The sequence below is a fragment of the Eucyclogobius newberryi genome, unplaced genomic scaffold, assembly GCF_026437365.1.
Source record: "Eucyclogobius newberryi isolate DKJ021-1_F unplaced genomic scaffold, fEucNew1.0.hap1 SCAF_8, whole genome shotgun sequence".
In the NCBI taxonomy this organism is placed as follows: domain Eukaryota; kingdom Metazoa; phylum Chordata; class Actinopteri; order Gobiiformes; family Gobiidae; genus Eucyclogobius; species Eucyclogobius newberryi.
This window is the reverse complement of record NW_027316500.1, coordinates 36,754,487-36,780,103: the sequence shown is the minus strand read 5'-3', so window position 1 is coordinate 36,780,103 and position 25,617 is coordinate 36,754,487. Positions and strand designations below refer to the sequence as shown.

General features: G+C 46.0%; 3 protein-coding genes across 3 annotated transcripts in view; all 3 read left to right on the top strand.

Annotated features, from left to right (window-relative positions):
* Positions 1-170, top strand: part of LOC140350836 (cullin-9-like) — a 59,626-nt gene extending 59,456 nt beyond the window's left edge. Inside the window, exon 20 of the mRNA XM_072436353.1 lies at positions 159-170. Within this exon, the coding sequence (XP_072292454.1) occupies positions 159-170 (12 nt within the window). The remainder of the gene's footprint in view (positions 1-158) is intronic.
* The window catches only part of tspan14 (tetraspanin 14), a 21,917-nt gene extending 916 nt beyond the window's left edge, over positions 1-21,001 (top strand). Inside the window, exons 2-9 of the mRNA XM_072437131.1 lie at positions 3,328-3,408; positions 3,645-3,695; positions 7,202-7,348; positions 13,194-13,364; positions 15,176-15,301; positions 16,622-16,672; positions 19,363-19,476; positions 20,157-21,001. Of these exons, the coding sequence (XP_072293232.1) occupies positions 3,328-3,408; positions 3,645-3,695; positions 7,202-7,348; positions 13,194-13,364; positions 15,176-15,301; positions 16,622-16,672; positions 19,363-19,476; positions 20,157-20,240 (825 nt within the window). The 3' untranslated portion in view covers positions 20,241-21,001. The remainder of the gene's footprint in view (positions 1-3,327; positions 3,409-3,644; positions 3,696-7,201; positions 7,349-13,193; positions 13,365-15,175; positions 15,302-16,621; positions 16,673-19,362; positions 19,477-20,156) is intronic.
* A 4,363-nt stretch (positions 21,002-25,364) lies between these two features.
* The window catches only part of yipf3 (Yip1 domain family, member 3), a 29,142-nt gene continuing 28,889 nt past the window's right edge, over positions 25,365-25,617 (top strand). The window contains exon 1 of the mRNA XM_072436491.1: positions 25,365-25,508. Within this exon, the coding sequence (XP_072292592.1) occupies positions 25,443-25,508 (66 nt within the window). The 5' untranslated portion in view covers positions 25,365-25,442. The remainder of the gene's footprint in view (positions 25,509-25,617) is intronic.

The window sequence follows — 25,617 nt, the reverse complement described above, 5'->3', positions numbered from 1 at the left end:
TGAAGTAGTAGTAGTTTTAGTTCGGTGGATTAAACTTCCGTTTCTTTTTATTTCACTACATTTGAGCTCGTTTGTTCTTTTTATTCTGGTCTGGACATTTTTGAACTGGAAAAAACTAAAAAGGACATTTGTATCTTTTTATCTTCTGACATCTAAAGATACTCGAGTAATAGAAGATACTCGAGTAATAGAAGATACTCGAGTAATAGAAGGTACTCGATTAATTAGCTTTTGTTGACCAAAAATCAGCACAATTCTTTCAATTCTTCAGATGTTCCTCCTCTTGTGTAGCAGATGTTCCTCCTCTTGTGTAGCAGATGTTCCTCCTCTTGTGATGCAGATGTTCCTCCTCTTGTGTAGCAGATGTTCCTCCTCTTGTGTTGCAGATGTTCCTCCTCTTGTGTTGCAGATGTTCCTCCTCTTGTGTTGCAGATGTTCCTCCTCTTGTGTAGCAGATGTTCCTCCTCTTGTGTAGCAGATGTTCCTCCTCTTGTGTAGCAGATGTTCCTCCTCTTGTGTAGCAGATGTTCCTCCTCTTGTGTAGCAGATGTTCCTCCTCTTGTGTAGCAGATGTTCCTCCTCTTGTGTTGCAGATGTTCCTCCTCTTGTGTAGCAGATGTTCCTCCTCTTGTTCTGCAGATGTTCCTCCTCTTGTGTAGCAGATGTTCCTCCTCTTGTGTTGCAGATGTTCCTCCTCTTGTGTAGCAGATGTTCCTCCTCTTGTGTAGCAGATGTTCCTCCTCTTGTGTAGCAGATGTTCCTCCTCTTGTTCTGCAGATGTTCCTCCTCTTGTTCTGCAGATGTTCCTCCTCTTGTGTAGCAGATGTTCCTCCTCTTGTGTTGCAGATGTTCCTCCTCTTGTGTAGCAGATGTTCCTCCTCTTGTTCTGCAGATGTTCCTCCTCTTGTGTTGCAGATGTTCCTCCTCTTGTGTAGCAGATGTTCCTCCTCTTGTGTAGCAGATGTTCCTCCTCTTGTGTAGCAGATGTTCCTCCTCTTGTGTTGCAGATGTTCCTCCTCTTGTGTTGCAGATGTTCCTCCTCTTGTGTTGCAGATGTTCCTCCTCTTGTGTAGCATATGTTCCTCCTCTTGTGTTGCAGATGTTCCTCCTCTTGTGTTGCAGATGTTCCTCCTCTTGTGTTGCAGATGTTCCTCCTCTTGTGTAGCAGATGTTCCTCCTCTTGTGTTGCAGATGTTCCTCCTCTTGTGTTGCAGATGTTCCTCCTCTTGTGTAGCAGATGTTCCTCCTCTTGTGTAGCAGATGTTCCTCCTCTTGTGTAGCAGATGTTCCTCCTCTTGTGTTGCAGATGTTCCTCCTCTTGTTCTGCAGATGTTCCTCCTCTTGTTCTGCAGATGTTCCTCCTCTTGTGTTGCAGATGTTCCTCCTCTTGTGTAGCAGATGTTCCTCCTCTTGTGTAGCAGATGTTCCTCCTCTTGTGTAGCAGATGTTCCTCCTCTTGTGTAGCAGATGTTCCTCCTCTTGTGTTGCAGATGTTCCTCCTCTTGTGTAGCAGATGTTCCTCCTCTTGTGTAGCAGATGTTCCTCCTCTTGTGTAGCAGATGTTCCTCCTCTTGTGTTGCAGATGTTCCTCCTCTTGTTCTGCAGATGTTCCTCCTCTTGTGTTGCAGATGTTCCTCCTCTTGTGTAGCAGATGTTCCTCCTCTTGTGTAGCAGATGTTCCTCCTCTTGTGTAGCAGATGTTCCTCCTCTTGTGTAGCAGATGTTCCTCCTCTTGTGTAGCAGATGTTCCTCCTCTTGTGTTGCAGATGTTCCTCCTCTTGTGTTGCAGATGTTCCTCCTCTTGTGTTGCAGATGTTCCTCCTCTTGTGTAGCAGATGTTCCTCCTCTTATGTAGCAGATGTTCCTCCTCTTGTGTAGCAGATGTTCCTCCTCTTGTGTTGCAGATGTTCCTCCTCTTGTGTAGCAGATGTTCCTCCTCTTGTGTTGCAGATGTTCCTCCTCTTGTGTAGCAGATGTTCCTCCTCTTGTGTAGCAGATGTTCCTCCTCTTGTGTTGCAGATGTTCCTCCTCTTGTGTAGCAGATGTTCCTCCTCTTGTGTAGCAGATGTTCCTCCTCTTGTGTAGCAGATGTTCCTCCTCTTGTTCTGCAGATGTTCCTCCTCTTGTTCTGCAGATGTTCCTCCTCTTGTGTAGCAGATGTTCCTCCTCTTGTGTTGCAGATGTTCCTCCTCTTGTGTAGCAGATGTTCCTCCTCTTGTTCTGCAGATGTTCCTCCTCTTGTGTTGCAGATGTTCCTCCTCTTGTGTAGCAGATGTTCCTCCTCTTGTGTAGCAGATGTTCCTCCTCTTGTGTAGCAGATGTTCCTCCTCTTGTGTTGCAGATGTTCCTCCTCTTGTGTTGCAGATGTTCCTCCTCTTGTGTTGCAGATGTTCCTCCTCTTGTGTAGCAGATGTTCCTCCTCTTGTGTTGCAGATGTTCCTCCTCTTGTGTTGCAGATGTTCCTCCTCTTGTGTTGCAGATGTTCCTCCTCTTGTGTAGCAGATGTTCCTCCTCTTGTGTTGCAGATGTTCCTCCTCTTGTGTTGCAGATGTTCCTCCTCTTGTGTAGCAGATGTTCCTCCTCTTGTGTAGCAGATGTTCCTCCTCTTGTGTAGCAGATGTTCCTCCTCTTGTGTTGCAGATGTTCCTCCTCTTGTTCTGCAGATGTTCCTCCTCTTGTTCTGCAGATGTTCCTCCTCTTGTGTTGCAGATGTTCCTCCTCTTGTGTAGCAGATGTTCCTCCTCTTGTGTAGCAGATGTTCCTCCTCTTGTGTAGCAGATGTTCCTCCTCTTGTGTAGCAGATGTTCCTCCTCTTGTGTTGCAGATGTTCCTCCTCTTGTGTAGCAGATGTTCCTCTTGTGTAGCAGATGTTCCTCCTCTTGTGTAGCAGATGTTCCTCCTCTTGTGTTGCAGATGTTCCTCCTCTTGTTCTGCAGATGTTCCTCCTCTTGTGTTGCAGATGTTCCTCCTCTTGTGTAGCAGATGTTCCTCCTCTTGTGTAGCAGATGTTCCTCCTCTTGTGTAGCAGATGTTCCTCCTCTTGTGTAGCAGATGTTCCTCCTCTTGTGTAGCAGATGTTCCTCCTCTTGTGTTGCAGATGTTCCTCCTCTTGTGTTGCAGATGTTCCTCCTCTTGTGTTGCAGATGTTCCTCCTCTTGTGTAGCAGATGTTCCTCCTCTTATGTAGCAGATGTTCCTCCTCTTGTGTAGCAGATGTTCCTCCTCTTGTGTTGCAGATGTTCCTCCTCTTGTGTAGCAGATGTTCCTCCTCTTGTGTTGCAGATGTTCCTCCTCTTGTGTAGCAGATGTTCCTCCTCTTGTGTTGCAGATGTACTATTATCGCTATGAGAACGCGGAGGTCAGCTGTTGTTACAAATACCTCATGTTCAGCTACAACATCATCTTCTGGGTCAGTCTTTGTGTGTCATTATAAACATCTATAAACACAGAACACAAACTCAAGATCATAAAACCAGAATTCTGTCAGATTGAGCTTCACTAATGAAAAACTCAAAACACCTGAGGATTCCATTGAACATGTTTTTATGTGATATATGTTTGGCTCTTTGCTTTGTGTTTGACTTGGGCTGAAGAGATGCTCATATTTCCTCTTTCACTGTCAATGATCATGTGTTGTGTTTCCAGTTTCTGGGAGCAGCACTCATCGCAGCAGGACTCTGGGCCTGGAGCGAGAAGGTACTGCTTTAGACCTGGTTTAGACCTGGTTTAGACCTGGTTTAGACCTGGTTTAGTCCTGGTTTAGTCCTGGTTTAGTCCTGGTTTAGTCCTGCTTTAGACCTGGTTTAGTCCTGGTTTAGTCCTGGTTTAGACGTGGTTTAGACCTGGTTTAGTCCTGGTTTAGTCCTGCTTTAGACCTGGTTTAGTCCTGGTTTAGACCTGGTTTAGACCTGGTTTAGTCCTGGTTTAGTCCTGGTTTAGTCCTGGTTTAGTCCTGGTTTATACCTGGTTTAGTCCTGCTTTAGACCTGGTTTAGTCCTGCTTTAGACCTGGTTTAGACCTGGTTTAGACCTGGTTTAGTCCTAGTTTAGTCCTAGTTTAGTCCTGCTTTAGACCTGGTTTTGTCCTTGTTTAGTGTCATGGAATTAGACATACACCGATGCTTTTCCGTAACACATCGAGAACACAATTCAACCTAGAATATGAAACGACACAGAAACATCAGACATTTGTATGGCATGCATGGGAGAAAACGCGGGGACTGTGTCAGCCAGGCCGTTGTAAGGAGCCTGGCTGACCCTCCTGCGTCTCACCCCCGCGTCTCACCCCGTTTTTTTCCCATGCTGGTTGGTTTTATTAGATATTCTGGAATAGGCGGGTCACATTTCTCATTGGTCAGCCTCACATCAAGGCACTTGGTATTTTTCCGTAGAGATAAAGCCTGCAAGGGGGGGTGCAACTCCCCCCCTGGGGCAACATTCTTTGGCCCATCTTTACGACCCCTTCACAAATGCAGTTTGTCACACACCCGTTCTTCTCTTAGACTAATGATGCAGATAAAATATCACTATTATGCAGATAAAATATATCACAGAAATATAATCATATATTCACATTTTATCACATTTAGTCCTGCTTTAGACCTGGTTTTTAGTCCTGGTTTAGACCTGCTTTAGACCTGGTTTAGACCTGGTTTAGTCCTGCTTTAGACCTGGTTTAGACCTGGTTTAGTCCTGGTTTAGTCCTGGTTTAGTGCTGGTTTAGTCCTGGTTTAGACCTGCTTTAGACCTGGTTTTTAGTCCTGCTTTAGACCTGGTTTTTAGTCCTGCTTTAGACCTGGTTTAGACCTGGTTTAGTCCTGGTTTAGTCCTGGTTTAGTGCTGGTTTAGTCCTGGTTTAGACCTGCTTTAGACCTGGTTTTTAGTCCTGCTTTAGACCTGGTTTTTAGTCCTGGTTTAGACCTGCTTTAGACCTGGTTTAGTCCTGGTTTAGTCCTGCGTTAGTCCTGGTTTAGTCCTGGTTTAGACCTGCTTTAGTCCTGCTTTAGTCCTGCTTTAGTCCTGGTTTAGTCCTGCTTTAGACCTGCTTTAGTCCTGCTTTAGTCCTGCTTTAGACCTGGTTTTGTCCTGGTTTAGTCCTGGTTTAGTCCTGCTTTAGACCTGGTTTAGTCCTGGTTTAGTCCTGCTTTAGTCCTGCTTTAGACCTGGTTTTTAGTCCTGCTTTAGACCTGGTTTAGACCTGGTTTAGTCCTGCTTTAGACCTGGTTTAGTCCTGCTTTAGACCTGGTTTAGTCCTGCTTTAGGCCTGGTTTAGGCCTGGTTTAGGCCTGGTTTAGACCTGGTTTAGACCTGGTTTAGACCTGCTTTAGTCCTGCTTTAGACCTGGTTTAGATCTGGTTTAGACCTGGTTTAGTCCTGCTTTAGACCTGGTTTAGTCCTGCTTTAGACCTGGTTTAGTCCTGCTTTAGACCTGGTTTAGACCTGGTTTAGTCCTGCTTTAGACCTGGTTTAATCCTGCTTTAGACCTGGGTTAGACCTGGGTTAGACCTGGGTTAGACCTGGTTTAGACCTGGGTTAGACCTGGGTTAGACCTGGGTTAGACCTGGGTTAGACCTGGGTTAGACCTGGGTTAGACCTGGGTTAGACCTGGTTTAGACCTGGTTTAGACCTGGGTTAGACCTGGGTTAGGCCTGGTTTAGGCCTGGTTTAGACCTGGGTTAGGCCTGGGTTAGGCCTGGTTTAGACCTGCTTTAGACCTGGTTTAGTCCTGGTTTAGTCCTGCGTTAGTCCTGGTTTAGTCCTGGTTTAGACCTGCTTTAGTCCTGCTTTAGTCCTGCTTTAGTCCTGGTTTAGTCCTGCTTTAGACCTGGTTTAGACCTGCTTTAGTCCTGCTTTAGTCCTGCTTTAGTCCTGCTTTAGACCTGGTTTTGTCCTGGTTTAGTCCTGGTTTAGTCCTGCTTTAGACCTGGTTTAGTCCTGGTTTAGTCCTGGTTTAGTCCTGCTTTAGACCTGGTTTTTAGTCCTGCTTTAGACCCGGTTTAGACCTGGTTTAGTCCTGCTTTAGGCCTGGTTTAGGCCTGGTTTAGGCCTGGTTTAGACCTGGTTTAGACCTGGTTTAGACCTGCTTTAGTCCTGCTTTAGACCTGGTTTAGATCTGGTTTAGACCTGGTTTAGTCCTGCTTTAGACCTGGTTTAGTCCTGCTTTAGACCTGGTTTAGTCCTGGTTTAGACCTGGTTTAGTCCTGCTTTAGACCTGGTTTAATCCTGCTTTAGACCTGGGTTAGACCTGGGTTAGACCTGGGTTAGACCTGGGTTAGACCTGGTTTAGACCTGGTTTAGACCTGGGTTAGACCTGGGTTAGACCTGGGTTAGACCTGGGTTAGACCTGGGTTAGACCTGGTTTAGACCTGGGTTAGACCTGGTTTAGACCTGGTTTAGACCTGGGTTAGACCTGGGTTAGGCCTGGTTTAGGCCTGGTTTAGACCTGGGTTAGGCCTGGGTTAGACCTGGTTTAGACCTGGGTTAGACCTGGTTTAGACCTGGGTTAGACCTGGGTTAGACCTGGGTTAGACCTGGTTTAGTCCTGGTTTAGTCCTGCTTTAGACTTATGTCGGACCTGGTTTGACCACAATGCTTCAGTACTGTCTCCTGACCTCCAGTGGATACAGCGCCCTCCTGTGGCCTTCATAAACAGATTTAATCCACGTCAGTCGTAGTTTTATTTTCTCATCAAATAAGAGCACGTAAAAGCAGAGTTTGTTATTTTAGAGCCAGCGTACATCATAACGACACGACGAAAACACGCAATAACCCAGCCCAACAAAGTTGAAACAAGTTGAATTAAAGCGATTCCAGCGCGTGTCCCGATGTACAAGTAAAGTAGAAAGAATATTTACAAAAATACAATAGATAAAGCACAATATTGCTTGTCTAGTCCTGACTCTGGCACCAGCAGGAGGACCGCCAAAAGTATACATTCACTTTATCAGAATCAGAACAGGTTTATTTCCATCGTCAATGAACAGAATTCACAAACAGGAACTTGTCTTGCTTAAACATAAAACAATGAATAAAGGGTTAGGTGGAATACGCTCTGATTCCACAGGTGTGTTTTTGAGGAGAACGAATGTTAAAACAGGGTAAAAGAGAGAAAAAGTAAATTTTTGTGTCCTTTAAAATTAAATAAGATTTTATAATCCTCTTGTGTGCAACTGGCTTCAGTTTCAGGACCTGTCTCTGTTGCAGGGTGTGCTGCAGGACCTGAGTGTTCTGACCCGGATCCATGGTTTCGACCCGGTGTGGGCGCTGCTCGTGGCCGGATTCGTCATGTTTGTCCTGGGCTTTGCCGGCTGTGTGGGATCTCTGAGGGAAAATCTGTGTCTGCTCAAAGCTGTGAGTGTGAACAACATCCAAATCATCTGTGCCTGTCTGCTGGTCCCCCCACTGGTTCTGTCGAAGTTTAGTCTATACAGACTGCAAGAGGCGAAGATCGTTCTCAAGTTCTTTATTTGATGAAAACATGGAAAAACAGGCAAAACAGTAGCGTGTTGTTCGTCTTGCAGCTGAGATTTGACTCTCCACAAGATTTAGCTGTGTTTTATATCGCTGTTGCTTGGGTCTGATAAAAATGGCCTGACCTTCGCTATGACGTCCGCTTTAAGATTGTTTAGACTTGTCCACAGATATGTCGGTGTAATCCCTCATTCGTCCAGGCGTGTTCCATAGTAGAAAAAGCTTCAGTTGTTTCATCTGGACTCAGTTTGAAAAAATAGACGTTTCGACTCTCATCCAAGAGTCATTGTCAATAAAAGAATTTAGATCGAGAACTCCGATATTAATACTGTTCTGTGGTAAGACCCGCCCATTGGGAGGAGCCTTCCTGAAGTAGAAAGAGTTGTTTGTTTCAACAGAAACTCCCCCTTGTATCTACCGAGCCTATTCAGAATCTTAATGGGCTATTAGAATCCTCTTTGTCTTTGTGAGACCCTGGCTCAACCACCCTGAGTACCTGATTAGCATCTAAATGTCCTTGTCCTGGTCCTCTACCTTTCCAGGGGTTCAGTAACCCATTATAAATAACAGGAAGATTAAACCTTAGTCCTCCATTTTTGTTTAAAGAAGGTCTTTCTTTTTTAACAAAAATAGCTTCCTTAACTCCTCTTTCAAACCATCTTTTCTCCTGCTTAAAATCTTCACCTCACCGTCTTCAAACGAGTGATTAGAGGCTTCAAGGTGGAGATGCACGGCACTCTGAGGTCCTGAACTTGTATTTCTTCTGTGCTGATAAAGCCTCTTGTGTAGAGGCTGTTTTGTCTCACCTATGTACCGTTCTTTACAGCTTTCTTCACTGCATTGGATCGAATAAACTACATTGCTCTGTTTTTGAGTCGGCAACTTGTCCTTAGGGTGAACCAGTTTTTGTCTTAAAGTGTTGCCTGGTTTAAAATAAACAGGGACTTCGTGTTGTCTAAAAATTCTCTGCAGTTTTTCCGACAGGCCAGACACATAAGGGATAGAAACACCCTTCCTTCTCTGTTTAGTTTCCCTTTTGTCCTGCTTCTTGGTTCTCTTCACTCTGTTGAGAGCCCAAGCGGGGTAACCACAGGCTGAGAGGGCATTTCGGACATGTTTTTCCTCTTTCTTCTTGTCCTCTGAGCTGGTGGGCACACCTTGAGCTCTGTGTTGTAAGGTTCTGATCACACCCAGCTTGTGCTGTAGTGGGCGGTTGGAACCAAAGAGCAGATACTGGTCCGTGTGTGCAGGTTTCCTATAGACTTCTATTTGGAATTTCCCGTCCTCTCCTCTGATCGTGGAACAATCAAGAAAGGCCAAGCGATTCTCCTGAGCGTCTTCTCTTGTAAACCTGATATGTGGGTCCACAGCATTGATGTGATCAGAGAAGGTTTCCAGCTCTTGTTTCTTGATTGTTACAAAAGTATCATCGACATAGCGGAGCCACAGTTTTGGGGCTATGCCTGAGAATGAGGACAGTGCCTTCTTCTCAAAGTGCTCCATGTACAGGTTGGCCACTATGGGAGAGACGGGCGAGCCCATGGCACAGCCATGAATCTGTCTGTAAAATTGTCCCCGGAATTGAAAGTAAGTGGTGTTCAGACAGATGTCCAACAGTTTACATATGTGTTCAGGTGTCAGTTTGGTCCTTTCCTGTAGGTGGTGTCTTCCTGCAGTCTGATCCTCACTGCTGCTACTGCATCAGAGGTCAGAGGTCAGATGCAGGTGAACAGGGACACCACATCATATGAAACCATGAGGTCATCTGGGTCCAGTTGGAGATGTTTCACTTTATCCACAAAGTTGTGCGTGTTTTCCACATGATGTACCGAATTCCCCACAAGCGGAGCCAATATAGTTGTTAAATGCTTGGCCACATTGTAAGTGATGGAATCTGTGCTGCACACTATGGGTCTGAGTGGAACCTCCTTTTTTGTGTATTTTTGGAAGGCCATAAATGCAAGGCATGGCTTCACCAGGATACAGTCTGTAATACAGAGGCCGGTCTATCGCTTCCTCTTTTTCCAGCCTTTGTAAACAGTCTATCACTTTCTTCTTGTAGCCACTGGTCGGATCTCTTTTCAAGCGCTCGTATGTGGTCGTGTCCTCGAGGAGGGTGTGGACTTTGGCTTCGTAATCAGCTGCGTTGAGAATCACAGTGCAACGTCCCTTGTCTGCTGGGAGGATGTTGATGCTATGATCTTTTTCCAGTGCTGAAAGTGCTTTTCTCTCTTCAGATGTGATATTTGAAAGCGGTGGTTTGGCACTCTTCAGGGTCGCTGTGACACGTAACCTCAGGTCTGCAGCCTGGGTTAGCCAAATCAAGAAGTTCAACATTCTTTTGAACAAAAAGAATGCAGGTGAGGTCGAGCTAGACATTAGGACTGAGACAGACAAATTAGCGACCAGCAAAAACAAGTGGATTAAGAACCTATCAGATCGTGTTCTGACACAGGCAGAAAAGGAGGTGCTTTCTAAAGGTCTCAACTTTTCTGTCACCTCTAAACACATCCCTACAGAGGACTACATCACAGCCACTGAAACGGCAATTAGAAACAACAAAAATGATTGAATCGGAGGCTGCAGACCTGAGGTTACGTGTCACAGCGACCCTGAAGAGTGCCAAACCACCTCCTTCAAATATCACATCTGAAGAGAGAAAAGCACTTTCAGCACTGGAAAAAGATCATAGCATCAACATCCTCCCAGCAGACAAGGGACGTTGCACTGTGATTCTCAACGCAGCTGATTACGAAGCCAAAGTCCACACCCTCCTCGAGGACACGACCACATACGAGCGCTTGAAAAGAGATCCGACCAGTGGCTACAAGAAGAAAGTGATAGACTGTTTACAAAGGCTGGAAAAAGAGGAAGCGATAGACCGGCCTCTGTATTACAGACTGTATCCTGGTGAAGCCATGCCTTGCATTTATGGCCTTCCAAAAATACACAAAAAAGGAGGTTCCACTCAGACCCATAGTGTGCAGCACAGATTCCATCACTTACAATGTGGCCAAGCATTTAACAACTATATTGGCTCCGCTTGTGGGGAATTCGGTACATCATGTGGAAAACACGCACAACTTTGTGGATAAAGTGAAACATCTCCAACTGGACCCAGATGACCTCATGGTTTCATATGATGTGGTGTCCCTGTTCACCTGCATCTGACCTCTGACCTCTGATGCAGTAGCAGCAGTGAGGACCAGACTGCAGGAAGACACCAACCTACAGGAAAGGACCAAACTGACACCTGAACACATATGTAAACTGTTGGACATCTGTCTGAACACCACTTACTTTCAATTCCGGGGACAATTTTACAGACAGATTCATGGCTGTGCCATGGGCTCGCCCGTCTCTCCCATAGTGGCCAACCTGTACATGGAGCACTTTGAGAAGAAGGCACTGTCCTCATTCTCAGGCATAGCCCCAAAACTGTGGCTCCGCTATGTCGATGATACTTTTGTAACAATCAAGAAACAAGAGCTGGAAACCTTCTCTGATCACATCAATGCTGTGGACCCACATATCAGGTTTACAAGAGAAGACGCTCAGGAGAATCGCTTGGCCTTTCTTGATTGTTCCACGATCAGAGGAGAGGACGGGAAATTCCAAATAGAAGTCTATAGGAAACCTGCACACACGGACCAGTATCTGCTCTTTGGTTCCAACCGCCCACTACAGCACAAGCTGGGTGTGATCAGAACCTTACAACACAGAGCTCAAGGTGTGCCCACCAGCTCAGAGGACAAGAAGAAAGAGGAAAAACATGTCCGAAATGCCCTCTCAGCCTGTGGTTACCCCGCTTGGGCTCTCAACAGAGTGAAGAGAACCAAGAAGCAGGACAAAAGGGAAACTGAACAGAGAAGGAAGGGTGTTTCTATCCCTTATGTGTCTGGCCTGTCGGAAAAACTGCAGAGAATTTTTAGACAACACGAAGTCCCTGTTTATTTTAAACCAGGCAACACTTTAAGACAAAAACTGGTTCACCCTAAGGACAAGTTGCCGACTCAAAAACAGAGCAATGTAGTTTATTCGATCCAATGCAGTGAAGAAAGCTGTAAAGAACGGTACATAGGTGAGACAAAACAGCCTCTACACAAGAGGCTTTATCAGCACAGAAGAAATACAAGTTCAGGACCTCAGAGTGCCGTGCATCTCCACCTTGAAGCCTCTAATCACTCGTTTGAAGACGGTGAGGTGAAGATTTTAAGCAGGAGAAAAGATGGTTTGAAAGAGGAGTTAAGGAAGCTATTTTTGTTAAAAAAGAAAGACCTTCTTTAAACAAAAATGGAGGACTAAGGTTTAATCTTCCTGTTATTTATAATGGGTTACTGAACCCCTGGAAAGGTAGAGGACCAGGACAAGGACATTTAGATGCTAATCAGGTACTCAGGGTGGTTGAGCCAGGGTCTCACAAAGAGGATTCTAATAGCCCATTAAGATTCTGAATAGGCTCGGTAGATACAAGGGGGGAGTTTCTGTTGAAACAAACAACTCTTTCTACTTCAGGAAGGCTCCGCCCAATGGGCGGGTCTTACCACAGAACAGTATTAATATCGGAGTTCTCGATCTAAATTCTTTTATTGACAATGACTCTTGGATGAGAGTCGAAACGTCTATTTTTTCAAACTGAGTCCAGATGACTACAACTGAAGCTTTTTCTACTATAGTCCACAGATAATCAGAAAATACACAGAATAGTTAAAATACACAGAATAGTTCATTGTGACCCATATGCAGCAAGATCGTCTTGACTCATGATAAATAGGACACAGACATGACAATAATTGATCAATATCCACAGTCCTCACACTCGTCCCCCCAATGGTCCCCCCACTGGTCCCCCCCAATGGTCCTGTCCTCCCACTGGTCCCCCCACTGGTCCCCCCAATGGTCCTCCCACTGGTCCTCCCACTGGTCCCCCCACTGGTCCTCCCACTGGTCCCCCCAATGGTCCCCACCACTGGTCCTCCCACTGGTCCCCCAATGGTCCTCCCACTGGTCCTCCCAATGGTCCCCCCATTGGTCCTCCCACTGGTCCTCCCACTGGTCCCCCCAATGGTCCCCCCACTGGTCCTCCCACTGGTCCCCCCAATGGTCCCCACCACTGGTCCTCCCACTAGTCCTCCCACTGGTCCCCCCAATGGTCCTCCCACTGGTCCTCCCAATGGTCCCCCCATTGGTCCTCCCACTGGTCCTCCCAATGGTCCTCCCACTGGTCCCCCCACTGGTCCCCCCACTGGTCCCACCACTGGTCCCACCACTGGTCCCCCAATGGTCCTCCCACTGGTCCTCCCACTGGTCCTCCCACTGGTCCCCCCACTGGTCCCCCCAATGGTCCCCACCACTGGTCCTCCCACTAGTCCTCCCACTGGTCCCCCCAATGGTCCTCCCAATGGTCCCCCCATTGGTCCTCCCAATGGTCCTCCCACTAGTCCTCCCACTGGTCCCCCCACTGGGTCCTCCCACTGGTCCTCCCACTGGTCCCCCCACTGGTCCCCCCAATGGTCCCACCACTGGTCCCACCACTGTGCCCCCCACTGGTCCCCCCACTGGTCCCCCCAATGGTCCCACCACTGGTCCCACCACTGTGCCCCCCACTGGTCCCCCCACTGGCCTTTCTCTGGTCTTCCTCTGGTCTTTCTCTGGACTTCCTCTGGTCTTCTTTTGGTCTTTCTCTGGTCTTCCTCTGGTCTAACCTGGTCTTCTCCTGGTTTAGTTCTCATCCATGGTGGGTCTGATCTTCGTGCTTGAAGTTCTGGCTGTGGTCCTGGTCTTGGTCTTTCAGAGTCAGGTGTTCGAGTGGATCGAGACGTTCTTCATGAACAACATTCGAGCATACCGAGATGACATCGATCTTCAGAACCTCATTGACTCTCTGCAGACCTCAGTATGAACTCTACTCTCCTCTTTTCTGTCTTTATAACTCTACCAGGGCTTAAAGTACTTCAGCCAGGGCCAGAGTCCAGCCCCCGGCGTGGGTAAAAGTGCCATGTTAACTACACCTGTCCACCTCAACCCATCATCTTTAAAGGTCCCGTATCAGGCTAAATCAACTTGTCAGAGCTTTTAACCTTCTTACAGTGTTATATCCTCATTTATGTGCTCAAAGTGTTGTTTTGATTGATTCCTGCATCTTTAGCTAGAGAACAGTCTCTATCCTTCTCCTCGGATGAGCAGACAAACGGCGGCTACTCACCTCGGTTGAGTTACGCAGCACGTCGTTTCGGCCCCTCCTCCAGGAAGCACTCTGTACCTGTAACACTGCATTTCCAGGTTTCTGGGCGAGGTCCAATATGGGCAATATTTTATAACTATCATGTTATGGGTGTTGCACAACACTTATTATTATCAAATATACTCTTAGAGTGGAATACGAAATGGAACAAATGGCATAATATGGGATCTTTAAACAGTCCTTTGGTTGTTCTAACAATATTTGTAAGTCTAATGACAAAGCATAAAACACAGCCCTGGCACCACCTGAGTGACTGTCAGAGGAAGTGAGGGGTGTTTACAGGTGGACACGAGGTGGACACTAGGCGGACACGAGGCAGACACTAGGCGGACACGAGGCGGACACGTGGCGGACACGAGGCGGACACGAGGCGGACACGTGGCGGACACGAGGCGGACACGTGGCGGACACGTGGCGGACACGTGGCGGACACGAGGCGGACACGTGGCGGACACGAGGCGGACACGTGGCGGACACGAGGCGGACACGTGACGGACACGTGGCGGACACGTGGCGGACACGTGGCGGACACGTGGCGGACACGAGGCGGACACGTGGCGGAGACACGTGGCGGGGACACGTGGCGGACACGTGGCGGACACGAGGCGGACACGTGGCGGAGACACGTGGCGGAGACACGAGGCGGAGACACGTGGCGGAGACACGTGGCGGAGACACGAGGCGGAGACACGTGGCGGAGACACGAGGCGCAGACACGTGGCGGAGACACGAGGCGCAGACACGTGGCGGAGACACGTGGCGCAGACACGTGGCGGAGACACGTGGCGCAGACACGAGGCGCAGACACGTGGCGGAGACACGTGGCGGAGACACGTGGCGGAGACACGTGGCGGAGACACGTGGCGCAGACACGTGGCGGAGACACGTGGCGCAGACACGTGGCGCAGACACGTGGCGGAGACACGTGGCGGAGACACGTGGCGGAGACACGTGGCGGAGACACGTGGCGCAGACACGTGGCGCAGACACGTGGCGGAGACACGTGGCGGAGACACGTGGCGCAGACACGTGGCGGAGACACGTGGCGGAGACACGTGGCGCAGACACGTGGCGGAGACACGTGGCGCAGACACGTGGCGCAGACACGTGGCGCAGACACGTGGCGGAGACACGTGGCGGAGACACGTGGCGGAGACACGTGGCGGAGACACGTGGCGGAGACACGTGGCGGAGACACGTGGCGGAGACACGTGGCGCAGACACGTGGCGGAGACACGTGGCGGAGACACGTGGCGGAGACACGTGGCGGAGACACGTGGCGGAGACACGTGGCGGAGACACGTGGCGGAGACACGTGGCGGAGACACGTGGCGCAGACACGTGGCGGAGACACGTGGCGGAGACACAGTGTTCCTCCCTCTTCCCCCCCTGCTCCTCCCTCTTCCCCCCTGCTCCTCCCTCTTCCCTCTCTCTGTTTAACCCTGTATACCTCTTGTTTTCAGTCTTGGTGCTGTGGAGCCCAGGGCCCTGACGACTGGGAGCACAACCCTTATTTCTCCTGTAATTCCACAAATAACTCCAGAGAGCGCTGTGGAGTTCCCTATTCCTGCTGCGTGTTCGACCCGGCAGTGAGTATTTCTGTAATAATAATAATAATTATAATAATTCTGACCTTCTGTTGGAATGAAGTCGGACCTTGAAGACACTTTGGTGAATCAGATGATTAAATATGCTTTATGCAGACAAACATAGTTAATGGCAGAAAGCTCATAAGACATAAGAGCTTTCAGGAGGCTCCTGTGTGGGGGGCCAGTATAAAAGCTTTCAGGAGGCTCCTGTGTGGGGGGCCAGTATAAAAGCTTTCAGGAGGCTCCTGTGTGGGGGGCCAGTATAAAAGCTTTCAGGAGGCTCCTGTGTGGGGGGCCAGTATAAAAGCTTTCAGGAGGCTCCTGTGTGGGGGGCCAGTATAAAAGCTTTCAGGAGGCTCCTGTGTGGGGGGCCAGTTTAAAAGCTTTCAGGAGGCTCCTGTGTGGGGGGCCAGTTTAAAAGCTTTCAGGAGGCTCCTGTGTGGGGGGCCAGTATAAAAGCTTTCAGAAGGCTCCTGTGTGGGGGGCCAGTATAAAAGCTTTCAGGAGGCTCCTGTGTGGGGGGCCAGTATAAAAGCTTTCAGGAGGCTCCTGTGTGGGGGGCCAGTTTAAAAGCTTTCAGGAGGCTCCTGTGTGGGGGGCCAGTATAAAAGCTTTCAGGAGGCTCCTGTGTGGGGGGCCAGTATAAAAGCTTTCAGGAGGCTCCTGTGTGGGGGGCCAGTATAAAAGCTTTCAGGAGGCTCCTGTGTGGGGGGCCAGTTTAAAAGCTTTCAGGAGGCTCCTGTGTGGGGGGCCAGTATAAAAGCTTTCAGGAGGCTCCTGTGTGGGGGGCCAGTATAAAAGCTTTCAGGAGGCTCCTGTGTGGGGGGCCAGTATAAAAGCTTTCAGGAGGCTCCTGTGTGGGGGGCCAGTTTAAAAGCTTTCAGGAGGCTCCTGTGTGGGGGGCCAGTTTAAAAGCTTTCAGGAGGCTCCTGTGTGGGGGGCCAGTATAAAAGCTTTCAGAAGGCTCCTGTGTGGGGGGCCAGTATAAAAGCTTTCAGGAGGCTCCTGTGTGGGGGGCCAGTATAAAAGCTTTCAGGAGGCTCCTGTGTGGGGGGCCAGTTTAAAAGCTTTCAGGAGGCTCCTGTGTGGGGGGCCAGTATAAAAGCTTTCAGGAGGCTCCTGTGTGGGGGGCCAGTATAAAAGCTTTCAGGAGGCTCCTGTGTGGGGGGCCAGTATAAAAGCTTTCAGGAGGCTCCTGTGTGGGGGGCCAGTATAAAAGCTTTCAGGAGGCTCCTGTGTGGGGGGCCAGTATAAAAGCTTTCAGGAGGCTCCTGTGTGGGGGGCCAGTATAAAAGTACATCTAACACTTGTGTTCTGCAGGAGTCTGTGGTCAACTCTCAGTGTGGATACGACGTCCGCAAAAGTCTAAAGGTCAGTGACCTTTGACCCCTGAACCAGGCTGAACTTGTCATTTCCCAGTTTGAGTCGTTGGCTACACTGTATTTTCAGTCAGAAACAAATGTTTGTCAGTTGCAGTTTTAGTTCAGAAAGTTTCATGAGGTTTACTTGTGATAAAAACACTTTAAACGTGAATTCTATATATTTACTGTGTTTGTGCTCATATTTATCTCAAATAAGCATGTTTCAAGATAAAAGATATGTACAGCAGGTTAGATAGGGTTAGGGTCATTTGTATACGTTACTGTAGTAACAGCGGGTTAGGGTCATTTGTATATGTTACTGTAGTAACAGCGGGTTAGGGTCATTTGTATATGTTACTGTAGTAACAGTGGGTTAGGGTCATTTGTATGTGTTACCGTAGTAACAGCGGGTTAGGGTCATTCATATGTGTTGCCGTAGTAACAGAGGGTTAGGGTCATTTGTATATGTTACTGTAGTAACAGCGGGTTAGGGTCATTTGTATATGTTACTGTAGTAACAGCGGGTTAGGGTCATTTGTATGTGTTGCCGTAGTAACAGCGGGTTAGGGTCATTTGTATGTGTTGCCGTAGTAACAGCGGGTTAGGGTCATTCATATGTGTTGCCGTAGTAACAGAGGGTTAGGGTCATTTGTATGTGTTGCCGTAGTAACAGCGGGTTAGGGTCATTTGTATGTGTTGCCGTAGTAACAGCGGGTTAGGGTCATTTGTATGGGTTGTCGTAGTAACAGCGGGTTAGGGTCATTTGTATGTGTTGCCGTAGTAACAGCGGGTTAGGGTCATTTGTATGTGTTGCCGTAGTAACAGCGGGTTAGGGTCATTTGTATGTGTTGCCGTAGTAACAGTGGGTTAGGGTTAGGGTTATTTGTATATGTTGCCGTAGTAACAGCGGGTTAGGGTCATTTGTATATGTTGCCGTAGTAACAGCGGGTTAGGGTCATTTGTATGGGTTGCCGTAGTAACAGTGGGTTAGGGTCATTTGTATGTGTTGCCGTAGTAACAGCGGGTTAGGGTCATTTGTATGTGTTGCCGTAGTAACAGCGGGTTAGGGTCATTTGTATGTGTTGCCGTAGTAACAGCGGGTTAGGGTCATTTGTATGTGTTGCCGTAGTAACAGTGGGTTAGGGTTAGGGTTATTTGTATATGTTGCCGTAGTAACAGCGGGTTAGGGTCATTTGTATATGTTGCCGTAGTAACAGCGGGTTAGGGTCATTTGTATGGGTTGCCGTAGTAACAGTGGGTTAGGGTCATTTGTATGTGTTGCCGTAGTAACAGCGGGTTAGGGTCATTCGTATGTGTTGTCGTAGTAACAGCGGGTTAGGGTCATTTGTATGGGTTGTCGTAGTAACAGTGGGTTAGGGTCATTTGTATGTGTTGCCGTAGTAACAGTGGGTTAGGGTCATTCGTATGTGTTGCCGTAGTAACAGCGGGTTAGGGTCATTTGTATGTGTTGCTGTAGTAACAGCGGGTTAGGGTCATTTGTATGTGTTGCCGTAATAACAGCGGGTTAGGGTCATTTGTATGTGTTGCCGTAGTAACAGCGGGTTAGGGTCATTCGTATATGTGTTGCCGTAGTAACAGAGGGTTAGGGTAATTTGTATGTGTTGCCGTAGTAACAGCGGGTTAGGGTCATTTGTATGTGTTGCCGTAGTAACAGTGGGTTAGGGTTAGGGTCATTTGTATGTGTTGCCGTAGTAACAGTGGGTTAGGGTTAGGGTCATTTGTATGTGTTGCCGTAGTAGCAGTGGGTTAGGGTCATTTGTATGTGTTGCCGTAGTAACAGCGGGTTAGGGTCATTTGTATGTTACCGTAGTAACAGCGGGTTAGGGTCATTTGTATGTGTTGCCGTAGTAACAGCGGGTTAGGGTCATTTATATGTGTTACCGTAGTAACGGTTAAGGTCATTTGTATATGTTGCCGTAGTAACAGCGGGTTAGGCGTAGGGTCATTTGTATATGTTACCGTAGTAACAGCGGTTTAGGGTTAGGGTCATTTGTATATGTTGCCGTTGTAACAGTGGGTTAGGGTCATTTATATGTGTTACCGTAGTAACAGCAGGTTAGGGTCATTTGTATGTGTTGCCGTTGTAACAGCGGGTTAGGGTCATTTGTATGTGTTGCCGTAATAACAGTGGGTTAGGGTCATTTATATGTGTTACCGTAGTAACAGCAGGTTAGGGTCATTTGTATGTGTTGCCGTTGTAACAGCGGGTTAGGGTCATTTGTATGTGTTGCTGTAGTAACAGCGGGTTAGGGTCATTTGTATATGTTACCGTAGTAACAGCGGGTTAGGGTTAGGGTCATTTGTATATGTTACCGTAGTAACAGCGGGTTAGGGTCATTTGTATGTGTTACCGTAGTAACAGCGGGTTAGGGTTAGGGTCATTTGTATATGTTACTGTAGTAACAGCGGGTTAGGGTTAGGGTCATTTGTATGTGTTACCGTAGTAACAGCGGGTTAGGGTTAGGGTCATTTGTATATGTTACCGTAGTAACAGCGGGTTAGGGTCATTTGTATGTGTTGCCGTAGTAACAGCAGTATCAGAAGCTTCTGAGCATGTGCCTATTTAAATATGACACGGCCCTGAATCAAACTGCTGTCACTCCCTTAGCCCCACCCCCCTCTCTCTGCAATCTGATTGGCTCGCTTTCTCTGATCCCGCCCCCTCTCCTCTCTCTGCAGTCTGATTGGTCGATGCAGATCCACACTCGAGGTTGTATCTCGGCGTTGGAACAATGGCTTCCAGGAAACCTTTACACTGTGGCTTTAGTGTTTGTCATCGTGTCAGTGTTACAGGTCAGAACCAGGACTAAACCAGGTCAGAACCAGGACTAAGAACCAGGTCAGAACCAGGTCAGAACCAGGACTAAGAACCAGGTCAGAACCAGGTCAGAACCAGGACTAAGAACCAGGTCTGAACCAGGTCTGAACCAGGTCTGAACCAGGTCTGAACCAGGTCAGAACCAGGTCAGAACCAGGACTAAACCAGTACTAAACCAGGACAAAACCAGGACAAAACCAGGACAAAACCAGGACTAAACCAGGACTAAACCAGGACTAAAGCAGGACTAAAGCAGGACTAAAGCAGGACTGAACCAGGTCTGAACCAGGTCTAAACCAGGTCTAAACCAGGACTAAACCAGGACTAAACCAGGACTAAACCAGGACTGAACCAGGACTGAACCAGGTCAGAACCAGATCAAAACCAGATCAAAACCAGATCAAAACCAGGTCTAAACCAGGACTAAACCAGATCTAAACCAGATCTGAACCAGGTCAGAACCAGGACTGAACCAGGTCAGAACCAGGACTAAACCAGGTCAGAACCAAGTCAGAACCAGGTCTAAAGCAGGACTAAACCAGGTCAGAACCAGGACTAAAGCAGGACTAAACCAGGTCAGAACCAGGACTAAACCAGGACTTACCCAAGTCTGAACCAGGACTAAACCCGGTTTAACCTAACTTTTGTGTTGCAGATGTTGGGGATTTATTTGGCCCGAAGTTTAATCACCGACGTTTACAAAGTCCAGATCAACCACATCAGAAACCCAGTCTACTGAAATCTGGACCAGAACTGGACCTGGTCTTTGGAGACTCCAGTGGACCAAGAAACTAACTACTGATTCAGCTTTTTCTTGTGTGGCCGTCCATCCGTGAGGAAGAACCTTCTGGATGTCTGGTCATTATAGGACCATTTTTATTTTGCAGAAAAAGATTCAGTTGTTTTCATCTCAGATGAAATGACTGAAATCTAATGGAACTCTCCTGGACCAATGAGACGCCCACATTTTTATTATGAACTATAACATGAGGTCCCCAGGGACGACAGGTGCAAATAAGCACTTGAGCTACACCTGGTGCAAAGATCTCTCCTGGTTAGGTAGTAAAGAGTATATATTGTGCACTAATTAACTAAAAAAAATTGGGTTAGGGTTTTTACTGGGGACAAAAGAGCTACAGGTGCCTTCTGCTTCTGCACTCTGACTGGTTTAGACCTGGTTTAGACGTAGTTTAGTCCTGGTATAGACCTGGTTTAGTCCTGGTTTAGACCTGGTTTAGACCTGGTTTAGACGTAGTTTAGTCCTGGTATAGACCTGGTTTAGTCCTGGTATAGACCTGGTTTAGTCCTGGTTTAGACCTGGTTTAGTCCTGGTTTAGACCTGGTTTAGACCTGGTTTAGACCTGGTTTAGACCTGGTTTAGTCCTGGTTTAGTCCTGGTTTAGAGTCTTGTCTGCATCATAATAATGTTTTATTTTTCTAGAATGTCTGTTGAATGTGTTTTTTACTGAATAAAAACTTAAATAAAATGTTTGTTTTCAGAGCTGACTCTTTAGCTAATCTTCAGTGACTCTTTAGCTACTCTTCTATGACTATAGTAGAAAAAGCTTCAGTTGTAGTCATCATTTCTTCTATGACTCTTTAGCTACTCTTCTATGACTCTTTAGCTACTCTTCTATGACTCTTTAGCTACTCTTCTATGACTCTTTAGCTACTCTTCAGTGACTTCTCCTCATGGACGACAAGGGAAATTTACTAAATGATCCATCCATCCATCTTCTTACGGGTTGCGGGGGCAGGTGTCTGAGCTGGGACTCCCAGACTTCAACTCCTCCGGGGGGATCCCAAGGCGTTCCCAGGCCAGCCGAGAGACATAGTCCCTCCAGCGTGTCCTGGGTCTTCCCCGGGGCCTCTTCCCAGTGAGACATGCCCGGAACACCTCCCGAGGGAGGCGCCCAGGAGGCTCCGGAACAGATGCTGGAGGAGCAGCGGCTCTACTCCGAGCTCCCCCCGTGTGGCCGAGCTCCTCCCCCTATCTCTAAGTGAGCACCCAGCCACCCGGCGGAGGAAACTCATTTCGACCGCTTGTATCTGTGATCTTGTTCTTTGGGTCATTAAAGCTCATGACCATAGGTGAGGTCAGAACGTAGAGTGACCGGTAAAACCAGAGCTTTGTCTTTGGACTCAGCTCCTTCTTCACCACAACAATCGATGCAGCTGCTGCATCGATCCAACTGTCGCCTGTCGATTTACTAAATGATGTTAAATTGAATCCCTCTTTTTGGACTGTCTTGCATTTACACTTTGCTCTCCTTAAATAATTTGTATTTCTTTCAAGAATCAAACCATATTTACCTATCATTTCCATAACTGGAATCTCGAATATTTTTAGATGTTTTATAAGTGTTTACGTGAACAAACTTTCCCAGGTTTGCAAAATAAAAATGGTATTCTTAATAAATTTGATAAAAAGACTGTAACAAAACGTAGAACTATGTACTTGGCATTTCCTGTCGCTCCTAAAGTAAAAGAAACGCGTTACAAAATAAGGAACAACAAATAATTACTTCAGTTACAATTGAGAAGTGAAGAAAACACTTGTAGTTTCTGTGAAACATCTTTTTTCTATTGTGCTCCATTATTTTTATTGGATAAATTCCATATTTCCATCCTCATCAATCTCATTAAACAGGGATGACGTCATCGTTGGTATATGAAATAATATAAAAAGAACAACTCTGTATAAACTTATTGTAATATTATGATTTCTATATTAATATTGTGCCTTGAATAACTTTGTTATTGCCACTTCCGCGCCACGTCGTTCTCTGTGACGCGACGTGATGACGTGATGACAGCAGGTCCAAAACAAACCAAACCCGCGTCGGGCCCTGAGCGCGGGGCATGGATGTATTATATTATCTGGATAGGGTACGCCCCCTCTGCCTCTGGCTCCAAATTGAGTAGTGGCCACTTCGCAGAATGCAGCCTACTGGTCGGACCATTTCAGGAGTTCGGCCTCTAAAATTACCAAACATGCTAAATTGTTTTTAGTCTAAAAATAAAATAGAAGGAATTTCACTCTTCAACTGTTTCTAAAATACTTAAAAAATACATTTTTAACCTCCCGGTGAACGGTGTACGCGCACCGAGCGCGCACGTCACCCTCATGAACGAGCCTCAGGAGAACATGTGACAGAAACTAAACACAAGCAGAAGAAAGTGACGAGACGAGACCACGATACTCGTAAGTTGTGTTTGTATGTCATTCCTCACGTTTCACACATCGTTCCATATGAAGTGTAAAACAACGATTACACAGTTAACACGAGTTAACACAAGTTAACACGAGTTAACACGAGCTAACGTAAGCTAAAGTTTAGCTACACAAAGATGCAACAACACGTCGTGATGGCTCGTGCTTCTGCAAATAAATAACTAATTATTTCTCTTACTAAATGTTCTAAGAGACAAGAGGTTATGCACAGATCAAGGAAAACTAGAGAAAGAAGGGAAATAAAGTGATGTTTGTATTATGTGCTATAAAAAACAACCAATAATTCAAATATAACCTGCTATAATGGGTCATATCTTACACATATAAATTTAAAGGTGTTTAAAAGTGACAGTGCTGTACTTACAGGGGCTGAGACCACATTTGAGGTTTTATTACATATTTCATAATGAAGTGTGCTGTGTTTAAACAAAGCACACGCTTGTTTTGTATAGGAATGTCATGGATTTACTTCCATGGAATATGTAGATTTAGCAAACATGTCAGTTATGTTCTAACTTCTAAGGTTTAAACTTATGCATAAATAAATGACTTTTGGTTCTAGCTTTAAAAATTAATGTGAAAAGAGGAACTTTTGTGTTACAGAGCGAAATGTAAATCTGTCAATAACATATTCCAGCTTTTCTCTGTTAAATGTGCAGAATATATCAATGTTCTAATGAGTATCTTTCTCATCTTCAGAGTGCTGACCAGTGAGTTTAGTCTGTCTGTGCTGACCAGAGCTCTACAGGTCACTGCAGGTCACTACAGGTCACTACAGGTCACTACAGGTCACTACAGGTCACTGCAGGTCACTACAGGTCACTACAGGTCACTGCAGACCTAATCACTGCAGACACAGTCATCTCAAGTAAACTCCTGACGACTCCAAAGCAAAAGGTATTTTAATAATAACTTGTGCCTCGACTAAAAGTAAACAGTGTAGAATCAGTACTTTGAATTTATAAAATGTCTGTTTTGTTATGACCAAAAAAACTAAATGATAATTGTTCTTCAAAAGAGACACTCCTGTGTCACATGTGTCTGTGAAGCAGCTTCATGACAAACATATGAAGTGTATGTTATATGACTTGTATAAATCTAATACATGTGAAGTGTATGTTATATGACTTTTATAAATCTAATACATATGAAGTGTATGTTATATGACTTGTATAATCTAAAGCTGTGACATGTTCTGTTTCTCTCAGTCATACGATGGAGCTGAACGGTGCAATTACTGAAGTACAGAAGACTGCGTAGCCATGGAAACAAAGTCTTGTTAAATACTGAGATATTCAGTATTTAACGCAATAATGTCACATTCATGTGCATATAACTGATGTAAAAAGAGTGTTTATTTTACCATTATTATTAGTATTATTTTGTCTTACGCTGTTTTTATTTTATCTTTATCTTTATTTTCCTCCTCCATTCCTTATTAAGGTGTGAGAGGTTCTGTCTATAGGAGTTTTTGTTTATAAGAGTTCTTCTATTAAGATCGATCTATTAAGAGTGTTTTTTAAACTTCCTATAAGTTTTCTGTCCTTTTCCTCTGTATCTACTGTGTTGCAACAACGACATTTCCTCATGTGTGGACAATAAAAGAATATCTTATTTTATTCAGTTTGTTCTATTTGACTTATACAGGTTGTTTTATCATTGTTAATATTTTTATGTTGCACTGAATCACCAAAGCAAGTTCCACTGTTTGTGAATTCTTTTCTTTGACAATGGCAATACATTTTCTGATTCTATTAATGATGATAATAATAATGAACAGTACACAGACTCCAAAACTCCTTAATAAGGGACTCCCACATTGTAGCTTTAAAACTCATTGTAGCTTTAAAACTCAACTAAAACTGGCTAAAATCAATTTATCATTTAAGATATTCCTTTATTGTCCCACATGGGGAAAAATATAATCAGATTTGCATTTATTGAACAAGTTCATTCATGTTCATTATTTGTATTAAATACATTAATAAACAAATGTGTTTTGTATTTATTAAAGATTGACATGATAAAAAAAAAACGACACAAAAGGAAACTGAATATAATTAAATACTGCTTAACTCAATTATGTAACAGAATCGATGATTATATTTTATATTTCTTCTCATCTGATTAAAAAAAATGCATATTGGCCAAATTGTATTATGTAAATAAATAACTGAAAAGTTAATAACAAAATAAATACCCAAACCAAAAACTACAGAAAATGATGAGGACGTTATTAAACCTCTAAATGTAATTCATTGTCATTAAACCAGACTTTTTATCTTAACACTTCTTTATAATTCTCTTAAATATCAGAGCTTTACAACATGATACATGTATATTTATAGATGGATATAACAATTCATCATTATACGTTACGTAAACAGACTATTTCAAGCCGAATTATTCCAAAAGTCCGTGTTGACTCTTCTCGCGACGTGCGCGCTCCCGACGCCAAAGCCTCACGGCGATGACGTCACAAAAGTGGGAGGAGATATACCACTGTTCAGGAAGTAATGCGGAACTAAAAAACTTTTTTGGAACCATGCGCCAATGAGCAGCTCCATAGGTTTCAATGGCGGCCATCTTGGCTTCCGGGGGCTTGGCGCGGGGTTTGTGCGGGTTTTATACGTGTTTTTTACGTGTTTTTGTTGCGTTTAAGCCGTTTGTGTCCGTGAAGCCGCAGCCGCAGCCGCAGCCGCAGACATGTCCACGGGCCCCGGGAAAAGCAGCTCCGAGCCGTGGGGAAGCTTCGAGGAGAGCGTGATCCAGGTGCGAGCTAACAGGCTAACAAGCTAACAACTAACAGAATAACAAGCTAACAAGCTAACGGCTAACAGACTAACAAGCTAACGGCTAACAGGCTAACCGCACAGAGAAG